Source organism: Rhinoderma darwinii, chromosome 13 (genome assembly GCF_050947455.1).
Source record: "Rhinoderma darwinii isolate aRhiDar2 chromosome 13, aRhiDar2.hap1, whole genome shotgun sequence".
NCBI classification, from domain to species: Eukaryota; Metazoa; Chordata; class Amphibia; order Anura; family Rhinodermatidae; genus Rhinoderma; species Rhinoderma darwinii.
The window spans coordinates 50670547-50685049 of NC_134699.1; the positions used below are offsets into that span (position 1 = coordinate 50670547).

General features: G+C 40.0%; 1 protein-coding gene across 1 annotated transcript in view; it reads left to right on the forward strand.

Annotated features, from left to right (window-relative positions):
- Positions 1 to 1920: 1920 nt before the first annotated feature.
- The window catches only part of LOC142666385 (lysosomal alpha-glucosidase-like), a 96417-nt gene continuing 83834 nt past the window's right edge, over positions 1921 to 14503 (forward strand). The window contains exons 1-3 of the mRNA XM_075846409.1: positions 1921 to 2023; positions 8893 to 9325; positions 11225 to 11376. Of these exons, the coding sequence (XP_075702524.1) occupies positions 8915 to 9325; positions 11225 to 11376 (563 nt within the window). The 5' untranslated portion in view covers positions 1921 to 2023; positions 8893 to 8914. The remainder of the gene's footprint in view (positions 2024 to 8892; positions 9326 to 11224; positions 11377 to 14503) is intronic.

Genomic DNA, 14503 nt, shown 5'->3' on the forward strand with positions numbered 1-14503 from the left:
CCTTCTCCCCTGATTATTTAGTATGGTGGGGCGGCCAGCTCTAGGAAGAGTCCTGGTTGTTCCAAACTAATTCCATTTAAGAATTATGGAGGCCACTGTGCTCTTGAAAGTTCAATGAAGCAGAATTTTTTTTTGTACCCTTCTCCAGATCGGTGCCTTCACACAACCCTGTCTTGAGCTCTACTGGCAGTTCTTTCCTCCTCATGACTTGGTTTTTGCTCTGGTATGAGTTTTCAGCTGTGAGACCTTATATAGACAGGGTGGTGTCTCTTCCAGTTATCTTACATGTGAAAGTACTCTTTATGGACTGATAACTCATCCTGACAATTTTTCACCTAGCTCTGTTTATTGAAAGGTTACAATAGGAAACTGATCTGGAGACTGCAACCTGGGGACCTGTAGCAAAGTCAATCCCTCTGAGGCAAAAATTGAAATGGCGCCCCCCCAGCCGCAAAAAAAATCATAAGAATTCCAAGTAGCCAACCTCTATTGGATCATTCACTATTGTAAATCGAAACCAAAAAGTGAAAATGATGTAAAAAAAAAAATTCAAAAAATGTATACTGCTAAGTTTTCTTTTTTTGGTAGGTTCTGCTGGACCGTTTGGACTAAGTCGTAGATTCGTTGGACGATTGCAATGATATACTTTTCTTAAAATGAAATGGTGAATGAGCTTTTTTTATTTCACTAAAAAATAAATTCTTATGTCTGTTTTTTTAATACTTTATGAGCGCCTTAGTAATGTCCGCTGTCTCACAGCGTTCCATTACTAAGACGGGGCCTAGTATTCACCAGACAAAAACCGTAAGCCTTCCCACCCTGGTAATGCTAGCCTACTGCTGCTTTATTGTATCTCCCTGGTGTAATGTCCGTGGCTGCGGGCTGTAAGCTCCAACCTCCCCCTAACAGCCGCAGCCACGAGTCGGCAAGCGCTGGCCCCAGCCTCCTCCCCAGGAGACGCCAGCGCTCGCGTCCACTCACCTCAGCCGGATCCCGTAGGGTGCGCGGGCACGCTCGTGCACGCTCTTAAAGGGGCAGCGCGTGCACCGGACCTCGGTGATGAACTTTGACCCGTGAGTACCTTGGACTATAAGAGGGGTCCAGCCCCCTAGTTCTTTGCCTGAGCGTTGTTGTGTTCCCTAGTTTGTCTATGTGATGGCCTCCTAGTTTGTTCCCTGTTCCTGTCCCTGTACCTATACCTTTTCCAGTTGCTGTTCCTAGCAATCCATACATTCCTGGTCTACCACTGAGCTGTACCAAAGTCGTGCCATGCTGCATCCACATCTGACCTGCTTCACCTCGCCTGACGTCCGCCTGCTACCTAGTCCCAGCCGAGCCTGCCCTGCTGCTGTCTGAGCTGCCACAGGTACCTATAGAACTATAGACTCTCACCTGCTCCCTGTTGGCCAGCTGCCTTACCGCCAAGGCAGTACGGCCCAGTGGGTCCACAGACCCTTCGTGACACCTGGTTATGAAAAAAATATATATAAATATATGAATGGCACATACAAAAAATATGGTGAAATCCTGTTCCATGTAAAACCCCCTCAAAAAACAACGCCCTAGAGTAGGGATTGGGGTCAGTCAGCCAGAATAACCAGAAAGACAATTTTGTCAACCCACTACATGACATAAAATATAAAGTTGACATTACTTTAAATGCTAATTGTGGTAAAACACTTAAAAGTGAATACATCATCTATTTAATTTCAGTTTAATTAATAGATTACAGATTACGGGATGTAGAAGATAAATAATGTGTTTGTTGTTTTGTATTATTGAAGTTGCAACAGTTTTAAACTGTTTATAAATTATAGTTACACCTTAAGTCACTTAAAAACTTGTTAGAACCAATATTAACATGTTTATATAATCTGTTTATTGTTACAGGTTTGTGATCTATGCCCTAGCTTTCAGCCTTTACCTTTCCAAGACTTTCTTCCTGGGTTGTCACATGATTTACTGCTATTAAAACAACTGCTTCAATAAAAGACAGATGATAGAATAAGTGAAGTCTGGAACGGTAAGTTCATGCAAATTTCGAATGAGTTCTCTTTATTTATATATATATATATATATATATATATATATATATATATACACGTTTGAAGAAATATAATGACTGTATTAATATGTGTATGTATTACTGTGTATTACACTTGTCAATTATCGACACTAAAAGTTTTATGGGAATTTGTATTAACTATCTAACCCATTATGATCACCATAATGTGTGTATTTATATGTTCTGTTCCCACGAGGCTTAATTTTACACGTCGCTGTCAAAATACGGCGCGTAAAAAGAGGCCCGCGAAAAAGAAGTGCATGTCACTTCTTAGGACGTTTTTGGAGGCATTTTTCATTGACTTCATTGAAAAACAGCTCCAATAATGGCCGTAAAATACGCCGCGAAAAACGCGAGTTATTACAAAAACATTTGAAAATCAGGAGCTGTTTTCGCTTGAAAACAGCTCCGTATTTTAAGATGTTTTTAGTCACTGCATGTGAACATACCCTCAAACGTCGCATGTGGTGAATAAATCCACTCTTTCACCATTGAGGTGTGCTGTCTTGTATTTTGGAGGTTTTTACTATTTATATATATATATATATATATATATATATATATATATATATATATATATATATATGTATATTATATAAAAATAAACACATCAAAAAGTGTGTGTGTATATGCATGTGTGTATATATATATATATATATATATATATATATATATACACATTAAATCTATCTATCATTCACATCAGTCCAATGTAATATTTGCAGTTAGAGAAAACAAGAAACAGAAATTTATGGACTAAACTGATCTGATGTGAAATGATGATATCTTGTGTAAAATGCAATTTTCTTTCAAAATTAAAAATAAAGCAAATGTTTTATATTAATGTAACAACAGATGTAAGAGAACTGGATTTATCATTTAACTCCTTCCCTCCGCAGCCATTTTTCATATTTTTATTCCTCAACCTTCCAAAAACCCTAACTTTTTTTTTTGTCTATATAGCCTTATATAGAAGGGCTTGATTTTTGCAGAACAAATTTAAGTGGGGTGGAAAATGAAAAAACATCAACTACTCGGCGTTCACCATGCAATTAAATCGACATTAATAATAACCTAAAAAGGAGTCACTATACCACTAGTTGCTATAAAACGTATTAATTTTTTTGTGTACAAATACATAAAAAAGTTACAGAGATGATAGCGACCACAGTATGTGAAGATGGAAACCAGACAGCAAGTCTAAAATGATAATATGCATGTAACACATATATGGCAAGAAAAACGAGGATATGGATATATATATATATATATATACAAAATGTATATAAGAGTTTTACTTGAAATACTAATAGGGGAGTCGCTTATGTGATAGCTCAGGTAAAGCTCATAAACATATGATGACGTGTTAGTAACACGTCAGACCATCACCCACCAAACACAAGGTATGGTAGGTGAAGTGGCTGGGCAATGGCAGTCACATGAACACAGAGGTACAAAATGCAATATGAGGGCATATTTTTTTGCGGGACGATCTTTAGTTTTAATGGTACCATTTTGGGGTAAATGCAAGTTTTTGATCACTGTTTATACATTTTTTTGTGTTAGATGAGGTGACCAAAAAACAGAGATTCTGGCATTTGTACCAGCGATCGTTGGATCGCTTGCCCTATATATATGAAGTGGGCTTAGCCCGTGAGCCCGCTCCATACTTCCCACAACCCAGCTATGATGTAGGTATACGTAATACGTCGGGAAGGGGTTAAACCTTTTGGGCTGCAGGTTAGAAGATTCTAATGAGTAGCTAATCATTACACTAAACAATATCACAATGAGTTGTGCAAATAGAAGATTCTAAACCGAGTAAAAGGATGGTTAGCACATGTGATTTTTTTATTACTATCAATGATTAGCTGCTTAAATAGAAAATTGCCTGAGACGTCTTATTTTTAATGTGAGGTTGATTTAGTTTTACAATTAAAAATAATTTTATAAAGTTCATAGTTCATGAAAACGCGGCTAATACATTTGCCAGTGTTTAAAGTTTTCCAAATAGATAACTGTAGATGAATACAGTTAATAGTAAAAGGAATAAATGGGGAAAAAAGTTTTAAAAAGAATATCGGCTATCTGCACCTTTGCAAACATTTTTTTTTGCTCCAAAGCATCTAAAAATAAAGCAATTTTCCCAAATAGTCTCAATTAAAAATATACTTTTTGTTTACAGCTCAAATCTAGATTTATGATAACACGCAACAAACAACCTCTAGTCTTAGGCCACAAGCACAGGACCGTAAATATCATCTGTAATTGCGGACCGCAATTATGGTCCGCAATTACGGACCCATTCACTTCTGTTTTCCATGGACACCTTTCCGTTTATTTCCAGGAAGGTGTCCGGGCCGTAGAAGTATATCCACAATCGCGGCTGTGTGCATGGGGCCTTATCATACTACCATCCAGCTGTCCCATACTTGTGAGCGGCGGGATACTGCCCCTTTGAATGGTGTTATTGCTTTAATTTGTAAAGTACCTTTTTGTGTTTGTTTCCCCCCCCCCCCCCGCTATGTGTTCTCCCTATGGACCTGTCCAGTGCTCCCCTTCTTGTCTGCCTGCATCTGTATGTTCCCCCATGTTTGTTTAGTCCGGGCTGCCCTCCCCTCTCTTGTGTCCGTGCTCCTTGTTACGATTAGTGTTGATGCTGCCACAGCATCTAATAGGACAGTTGACAGTTGGTGCGGCGCCATTAGAGTAGAGAGGAGAAATTAGAGACTGTGGGAGCCATTTTTGCCGTGTGATTAAGGTTGGTAGTGGCTGTGCCCAGAGCTGAGCTGAAGAGTCGGAGACCGTCTGGGTTCATCAGACTAGGGTGTAGCCAAGCTCCAGATAATCTTGTTCAGAGGGAAGAGTGCTGGAGAATAACGCCTTACACAAGGGTCACGAAAAGGAGCATTACTGGGAATTAATAGCCATCGTTACCTTCCTGCAGCTGCCATAATCTGCAGACCTAACAAAAAAAAGTCTAAAGTGGACCTTGTGTATCTTGTGAGTTGTAAGCTGTAGGTTTCAATTTGTTTCACTTTGCTTAAAGGGGTTTTCCCATCTTGACCAATTATGGCATATCCACAGGATATGCCATAAAAGTCTCATAGATGTGGGTCACACCTCTGGGAACCGCACTTAACTCTAGAGCGGGGCCCCCTAAACCCAATTCTAGTTTACTTTAATCTAAGTAAATTTATATGGGCCTCAGGCAACAATTAGCGCCTGCCACTATCTCAAACTGACTGCTCCCATCATCTCTCTTCCTCCTCAGAGTATGGGTGAAGAGATGGCGCTTTCTTTGAGGCCATCCTAAGAGTCCTTTGGCAGCCAGCAGTGAGTACAGTGTACATTGTAGAAACTGGAGATAGGTAGACTGTTCCTGCCTAACACCATGTGCACCCCACAGACCACAAGTGACCCCTGCTTTACCACTTCTCTACCACATAGCCAATGACATCTTCTGTGTGCCCTAAAGCCCCCTTTCCCACAGAGTCCTTACCATTTCTGGAAAACCCACCCCACAGAGGTGGGTTTTATAAAAGGCTCAGAATCTTTGGCTATATGGGGCTTAGAAAGTCCTGATGCCGGCTCTGCCTTCAGATAATTGAAATGATGATACGTATATTGCATGGTTTGTTTTTTGTTTTGTTTTTGGGGGGGGGGGGGGGGTTTGCTGTGGGAATGAAAAGCGGAGAGCGTAAGCAAGGGTTAATAACTTAAAAAATAGTGAGTAAAGTATATTTTTATGTATATAGTTTGACTTCTTCCCTTTAGAGACTATTTGTTTAAAGCATTAAAATGTTAAACATGTTTCTTGCTACTATTGACATTGTGTGTTGTAATGTAATGAATATTTTTGGTAGTTAGATGTACTTTTTTGAATCTGTCTACAATTATTTTAACTCAAAGTGAGGTTAGTACTGAGTATTTGTTGACCTGGTGTATTAGCGGTTTAACATACCTCTCTGACAACTGTCAAGAAGGTAGATTTCTTTCCTCGCAGGTATGCCAACCTGCACTTCTTTTTTTCAATGAAGAAAAGGCCAGGAGGTCAGGAAACAAGCTGAGCAGAGAGGTCTTAGTGGGTTACTTACTTTATTGCAAGAAGGACTGGTTTTCCAGTAGGCCTGAGACATGGCCTAGTAGTACAGTCTCAAACTAGATTGGATTGGGTCGAGTAGTCAGTGGAAGGGCTGGCGTGGTAGGAGCCTTTGAGAGCCCTAGTGAGTAGGCTGCCTTGTTCCCATGTTAACGGAGTACATTTTTACGTCCGGGTCCAACACTTTCATCTCTTTACAAACCAGAAAAAATTAAAATATACAAAAATATTGCAATTCCAGTTATGTAGAGTATTTTAATGGGTTGCCAACTCATAAGAAATGAAGGATAAGCGATCAATATCTGATCGGTTGGGGTCCAACTCTCGACACCCAGGTCGATCAGCTTTTTTTAAGTGGCCGCGTCGCTCGTACGAGCGCTGCTTCCCCTTTATTACTGTCACTGCACGTACTGTGAATCACCGACACACTTCAGCAGCAATTCATAGTATTAAAGCCTCCTCCCATTCACTGCAATGGGAGAAGACTGTAATACGGTGAACCGGCGCTACAAGTGTGTAGGCGATTCACGAGCAGATCTCTTTAAAACAGCTGATTGGCAGGGTTCCGGGAGTCGGACTCCCACCGATCAAATGATGATGGCCTTTCCTGAGAATAGGTCATCAATTTCTTATGCCTGGACAACCCCATTACTTACATGTTACCCTGAAGGTGAGAATCGGTAGACACTTGTCAGAAATTTCAAATCCAGTTGCAGTAAATATTTCACTGGTGTTCAAACACTTTGTACAAGTTCACAAAAGATAATGTAATTTTATACTGTCACACACGGTTTCTGTGTATAACCTTTGACCCATGATAATTGTGATTGGTCATTAAGAGGAATATAATGATAAGGTGTTTGTAAGACAGGGTAAGCTATGACTAAGGAATAGTGTATCCAGAAACATGTCTGTGTACTCTGCTACCTAAGTTTATACATTCGTTTTGCAGTACAGATTTTAATCTGGACCAATAAAGGATCATAGTTTTATTCCGCACTAAGGCTCCATGTACACGACCGTAAAATTTGTCCGTAATTGCGGACCGTAATACAGTCCGCAATTATGGGCCCATTCAGTTCTATCGGCCGGAGACAACTTTCCGTATCACTACGGAAGGGTGGCTGTGCCGTAGCAATGTTCCGAAAACTATGGAACACGTCCGTTCTGTTACATTTTACGGCCCGTGCTCCCATTCTTTGTATGGGAGCACGGACTGAAAATGCAGGCGGCCGTGTGCATGGGGCCTAATACAGAATACAATGGACTCAAATTTATGATTATGATTTAGACTGAAAAAAATCTCTTCAAAATCACTCGGTACAAGTGTGTAGCTCTGAAATCCTAGCATGTAGCGATTAAAATAAATAAATTGCTTGACTGGAGCGATTTTGAAGAGATTTTCAAGCTACTCTACATTTTCAATGGACAGCGATTTATTACAGTGATTTTTTGCAGTGAGATAAATACTCTAGCCTAATTCATTCCTATGGACAGTGATTTATCACAGTGATTTTTTTTGTAGTAAGATAAATAACCTTAGCCTAATGCAGTTGTTCCCAAACTTTCTGAGGCCAGGACCCACTTTTTGGCTGAGACTTTTGGCTGAGACTTAATTGTTTGGGACACCCACTACCGTACAGCCCCATTTCGTCTGATGTATGTCAACATCATTCATAGCTAGATGCTGGTACTTGGCTTAATTTGAATAATAAGTCCCTGCAACATCAAAACCAACGATAGTAGTGTGGGTGGGGTAGGGAGCGGCCGCAAGGTTTCCTGCTGCTGTGCGTCATAAAGAACCAACTATGGCAGCAGATGATGGGTCATGTAACCCGACCTGTCCATCAGTGGCCATCAGAGGCATAGCTGGGGGTTTCACACGATGAGGGGGGGTCGAAACACATCTGAGTGTATCCTAACCCAGCGAGCCCCACACACACACACACACACACACACACACACACACACACACACACACACAGTATAATGACCTCTCAGTGGCCCCCACACAGTATAATATTCTTATAGCTGCCCTCGCACAGGATAATGCCCCTATAGCTGCCCCCACACATTATAATGCCTCAATAGTGCCTCCCTACAGAATATAATGACCTCTTAGTGATCCCCACACAGTATAATGCCCCCATAGCTGCCCACACACAGTATAATGCCCCTATAGCTGCTACCAAACAGCTTAATGCCCCCATAGTGCCTAATAAAAAATTAATAAAATAATTACTCACATATCCATGCTCCCACGATGAGTGGAGGAGATCACTCTGCTCCTCCGGTCTGTGCAGTGTGTGGCTCAGGACAGACAGGCGCGATGACGTCATTACATCGCTCCCGTCTGCGCTGAGCCGCCCACGGCTGGCATTACAGTTGAAACCGGGACATGCCACCGATGGGAAGATTGGCCTGGGGCCCATCTCCGTGGGCCCGGTGCCATTGGTGAGTGGCTCGCGCCCCAGGAGGTCTTCACATGACCCCCCCCCCTCCTGGGGGTCATAACCCACAGTTTGGGAAACACTGGCCTAATGCATTCCTATAGAAGGCGACTAAATCACTCACTATAAAAAAAAACAGTCTAAGTCTAGCGCCAGCCTATAAAGGACATTTTTAAATTATAGAACCCTGTTAAACTGTTCTTAATTGCATAATTTATTATTTTTGCTCCAATATGAAATGTTTCTATATCTAATATGTATGTGATTACTTTCAGGGTGCATCACTTTTGATTCAACATGCTCAATTTTTCTCAAAGAAATAAGAAGTCAGATTGTAAGATTACAACATTGAGGCTATATATGTTTTTCATGCTTTGTACAACATGTTGTGGAGAAGATCTTGGTCCTTCAGAATGTCGTCTAGAACCGGCAAACCGCTTTGACTGTGCTCCAGAAAAGGTTTTAAACAAAGATGAATGTGAAGCCCGTGGGTGCTGTTATTTTAAAGGAACTGACACCTCGGAACCTGAACAACCCTCATGTTTTTTTCCTGTCAACTACCCAAGCTACAAAGCAGTCAACCTTACTCACACAGAGAATGGATATTTTTCAACACTTGTACGCTCTACCAAAGCTTTCATGCCTAATGATTTAATGGTTTTGCAACTTGAGGTTTTCTTTGAGACAGACTCAAGACTACGTTTTACTGTAAGTATTTAGGATAAAATAAAAGTGCTCCCGGTTGGCCCCCTTCTCCTTCAGGCTGGGTCGCAGGAACAGCAGATTGCTTAGAAGAAAAAAAACATCAGTACCTATGTAAATGTGAAGAATTCTTGTTTGAATGTTGATCCAGTCTGATCGCCACATGGGACCAGGGGGGAATTTTTTCTTTTTAGGGCAGATTGGTTAATGCCTTATAGGTCTGGATTAATAGAGGTAAAATTAAGTTTTATAATCTACCCATAGCCCTTCCCTTTCTCCCCTCCCCTGGTTGAACTTGATGGAAATGTGTATTTTTTTTCAATCGTACTATGTAACAATGTAAATATGTGTGTAGCCAATTTTGATTTGATGAACTTGATAACTGGATGGAAAGGTTGTGGCAAGTTAATTTCATTACTGTATAGTAGATTAAATGATATAATCAATACAGTAGTTAGATTTAAGAGTAAACCTAAGTGGAAAAGAATATTGAAGTTATTTCAGAGAATAAATGGCAGAACGTATGCCCAAATTTTATCAAAGTATATAACGAATTCCTCTTATGGGGTAAATTTTTTTTATTTTACATAGCTTATACTATGTGCCAAAAGGCCTTTATAAAACCAAGATCAGGTCCTCTGCAGAGTGTGCAAGATGTCCCATGTTGGATGCAAAAATCCTGCATATGTGTTAGTGTGTCAATTTAAATAGAATTTCAAGGAAAAATTTATAAGTAATAGATATAGAGTTGAATGACGAATCAAAATAAATTCCTTTTTTATTTATTTTTTCTTCTCAAGCCTCTGCTCAGGTTGGGTTAAGGGGGGTAGTTAAGAGTAAAGTATTAAACAATGAAGAAAAAAAAACTGTCTTCTGTCAAAGGTTGTAAAATTGGTAATAAAGATGAAATCAATAAAAAAAATAACAATTTATAAATTGTGTTCCCATAACTCTCTTGACAAAGGAAGTAGAAATCTAATTATCAATGATAAAAAAAAATACTTTTCAATTATGTATATGCTGTTCTGTATTGGACAGGTACAGGGCTCTGACAATGATTTATGAAATCGCTACTGAACAAGATAGGTCTCATATACTCATGCTGACTATATAAAATTGCTACACAGCTAAACTATTGGAAACTAAAGCCTAATGCACACGGCTGTATAATGGCTCTGTTTTGTACGGAGCCATAAAACGACATCCATAGAGATGCAGACAGTCAGCCTAAGGGCCTGTTTACACTGAGTTTTTTGCCGTGGGCAAAAAAGCCGCAAAAAACGCTTTCTCTGCCTCCCATTGATGTCAATGGGAGGTCAGAGACGTAAGTGCCCGAGGATAGGGCATGTTGCTTCTTTTTCCCGCGAGCGTTTTTTAACGCTCGCGGGGAAAAAACGCCTCCGCCTCCTATTGAAATCAATAGGAGTCGTTTTTTGGCGCATTTTCTGACGCGGTTTCTGCATCAAAAAACGTGCTAAAAAACTCTGTGTGAACTCCACCTTACTGTACCTCCGAATGTTTCTGATTTCACAGGTTGTAAGCCAATGATCTATATTATTAAAACTTGGGCAGTGCCCCATTGATCCCTAGAGAGAGCAGTTGGCAGAGGGATGCAGAGAAGGTGAAACAGCTGTCATGTACAACAGGACAATCTGTAGTGTTTGGGATGCCATAAATATAGGAGTATTCAAAAGGTGCAGGAAGGCAGTACCAGATCTTATAAAAGTTCGATACAATGTAGTACTTTTGATTATACTATTTCTGCTTCTGATGAAAGTCTAGCCGGACATAAAAATGAAATGACCCCAGTCTGTTCAGTCTACCTCTAAATATATTTTAAGATTTCAAACCAGTAATTGTTTACTCATACATTTTATTGTTTCCGTTTTTTATTTTTGACTGTAGGTAAAAGATCCTTTCCAAAAACGCTATGAAGTTCCTATTGATACACCACGTGTTCAATGTCAACCAACCATGCACAATGTTCAATATGATGTCAAAATCATTACAGAACCTTTTGGCTTGATCATCAGTCGAAAGAGTAATGGCCAAACCTTGTGAGTAGTCATTCTTTTACTGACATAAATTGAAAGTTTCTTGGCTGCTTATTTGGTGGATTATAAAATGATAGATAACAGTCAAACACGAAAAATAATCTATAAAGCAAGGAGAAACAAGACAGTGAATACATCTATAAAATGAAATGAAAACTGCAACAAAACTCGTGCTCATCTCAGAGTTGTACTCGTACCGTACTCATCTCAGAGTTGTACTCGTACCGTACTCATCTCAGAGTTGTACTCGTACCGTACTCATCTCAGAGTTGTACTCATCTCAGAGTTGTACTCATACCGTACTCATCTCAGAGTTGTACTCGTACCGTACTCATCTCAGAGTTGTACTCGTACCGTACTCATCTCAGAGTTGTACTCGTACCGTACTCATCTCAGAGTTGTACTCGTACCGTACTCATCTCAGAGTTGTACTCGTACTAATGTACATGATGCCTTGTGCAAGTGAAAATATCTAACGCAACCTCTGCAAGTTAGGCTTCGTTCGCATCTGCGTCGGGTCTCTGTTCATAGGTTCCGTCGGAGCTTTCGATCAGGGAAACCCATGAACGGAATCCAAGGTGAAACGAACGGAAACCGCAGGTTTCCGTTTGCATCACCATTGATTTCAATGGTGACGGATCCGGTTCAAATGGTTTCCTTCTGTTGTGTAAGGGTTCCGTTGTTTTGACGGAAAAATTGCACAGTCGACTACGGTATTGATTCCGTATTTTTTCAACTTTAGTTTCTTCACTGTGTGTTGTCGTGTTCTAGGATTTGTAGATATTTAGCATTCTCCTCTTTCTGGGGCATGGTGCCACAATATTTCCAGTGCCACAATGTTTCCAGTGCCACACAGCTTAAAAGATTAACCAAATCACCCACCACCTTCATGGCTGTATTTACAGCTGATGCTCCCCTAGGCACTGAGGCTGAATACGCCCTGAGGCCCCATGCACACGACGGTAGATTTCATCCGTAATTACCGACCCATTCCTTTCTTTAGCCGATGGACACCTTCCCATGTATATATACGGGAAGGTGTCCGGGCCGTAGAAAGCTTCCATAAAAAATAGGACATGTATGGCAATAAACAGGCTGTCTAACCAGAGGCGTAGCTAGGGGTTTAGCACTGGGGGGGGGGGCGAAACATATCTGAGTGGGCCCCAACCCAGTGGGCCCCCCAACACATGGATCAAGCTGTTACCGATCAGATCACGTCTAAGGCTTCATTCATATCTGGGTCAAGGTTCCAATCATGGGTTCCATCAGACCTGTTCGTCAGGGGAACCCAAGAACGGAAACCATAGCTTTCCATTTGCATTACCATTGATTTGAATGGTAACTCTTCCATTGCTCATAGTTCCGTTTGTCTCCGTTCCATAAGTTTTTTTTCGTCAAAATCAATTCCATAGTTGAAATCAATGGTAATGCAAACGAAAGGCTGTGGTTTCAGTTTGGTTTCTGTTTATGGGTTCCCCTGACTGAAAGGTCTGACGGAACCCATGAACGGAACCCCCGACGCAGATGTGAACGAAGCATAAATTCATAACTTAGATGTGATCGATTTACAGGTGGATTCTAGGTGTCTGAGACACACAGGACCCACTGTCACTGAACCAATCAGTCCCACTGGCCTTAACGGATACATGTCTCTGCGCTAGATACAGCCGCTCTGTATACAGGATACAGAGCAGCTGTATCTCAAAAAGTAAATTTTTTTTAAAATAAAAACGAATTAGAAATTTGCACCAAATACACTGATATATATATATATATATATATATATATATATATATATATATATATATATATATATATATGTGTGTGTGTGTGTGTGTGCAGAAGTCGCTTTGTGATGCACACACAGTTCTCCCGACCATATTGCAATCCTATTAGATTTCCACTTTAGCCCTTTTCTCAGTCTGCCAATTACTAAGATGGAGATATTGGGTTCTATAATGATATGCACATTTGCACTTACTCCAGTTCCATTGGTTATCATCAACATGTGACTTTGCAATGATTGTTACTAGTGCCTCTGCACCTGCGCAAACACACATAGACGAACATGTGATTATTGTAGTTCTCCTGGGTGAGCACCAATTCTTTATTTCCTTTATGCTAAATTTGCTAGATTAATATACTAGATACATGTGGAAGTGATTAGAGATGTTTACTATTTGTATATTAAATAAGATATGTTCTATATAATTTTTATGAAATTCACATGCTGGTCTTTGTAGCACTACAATTATGATGTTATGATGAGATTGCACTTTGCACTTTATATTTTGTTCACGATTGATATCTCAAATTGTTCTTAATGAGATGTATTAACTATGCTAATATTTGTAAACATATGCATGACATGGGGGTGTGTATACATACCGCAATACTACTTGTTCTCTTTGCTTGAAAGTGACTATAGTGAGGTTGAAACTGCGCCTTTTCACTATATGTGAATACATTTTCATTTTCATATTTTGTCCACTGGAGTGCCGCTCTCTTTATTTGTGCCATTATCTTCTATCCAGATTTGGAGGTCAGCCTGGTGAGTGGAGCGCCCACAATTTGGATCAAGAATCCTGTTCACAGTGCCACCCCAATGAACTCGTTGGAGATATATATATGTGTGTGTGTGTGTGTATACAGTGTATATATATATATATATATATATATATATATATATATATACACCAGTAGAAAGGCAGCAGCACTCTGTTTCCAAGTGAGAGATCCAATAGTAAAGGGTGCCAGCTGATAGTCTCGATCCAAAGACCATCATGAGATTGATTATGTATATTGGATACACACTATATAAACCACTGAATGTGCATGTATCACTATGCTTGAAAAAGGTCCCAAGGTGGGACGGAAACGTTGCACTTGCCATGTTGGCACAACAAACTTCACTTTTTTTCATCTTGATTATCGGAGTGCTGCTGGACTTTCTTTTGGGATATATATATATATATATATATATATATATATATATATATATATATATATATATATATATATAAATATGTGTGTGTTCATAGCCTTTAATCTTTTCTCTGACAGAGGAGTTTGCATTAGAAAGTGTTGCAGACCACTCTGAAAGTGAATGACAGAGTATATAACCCTATCA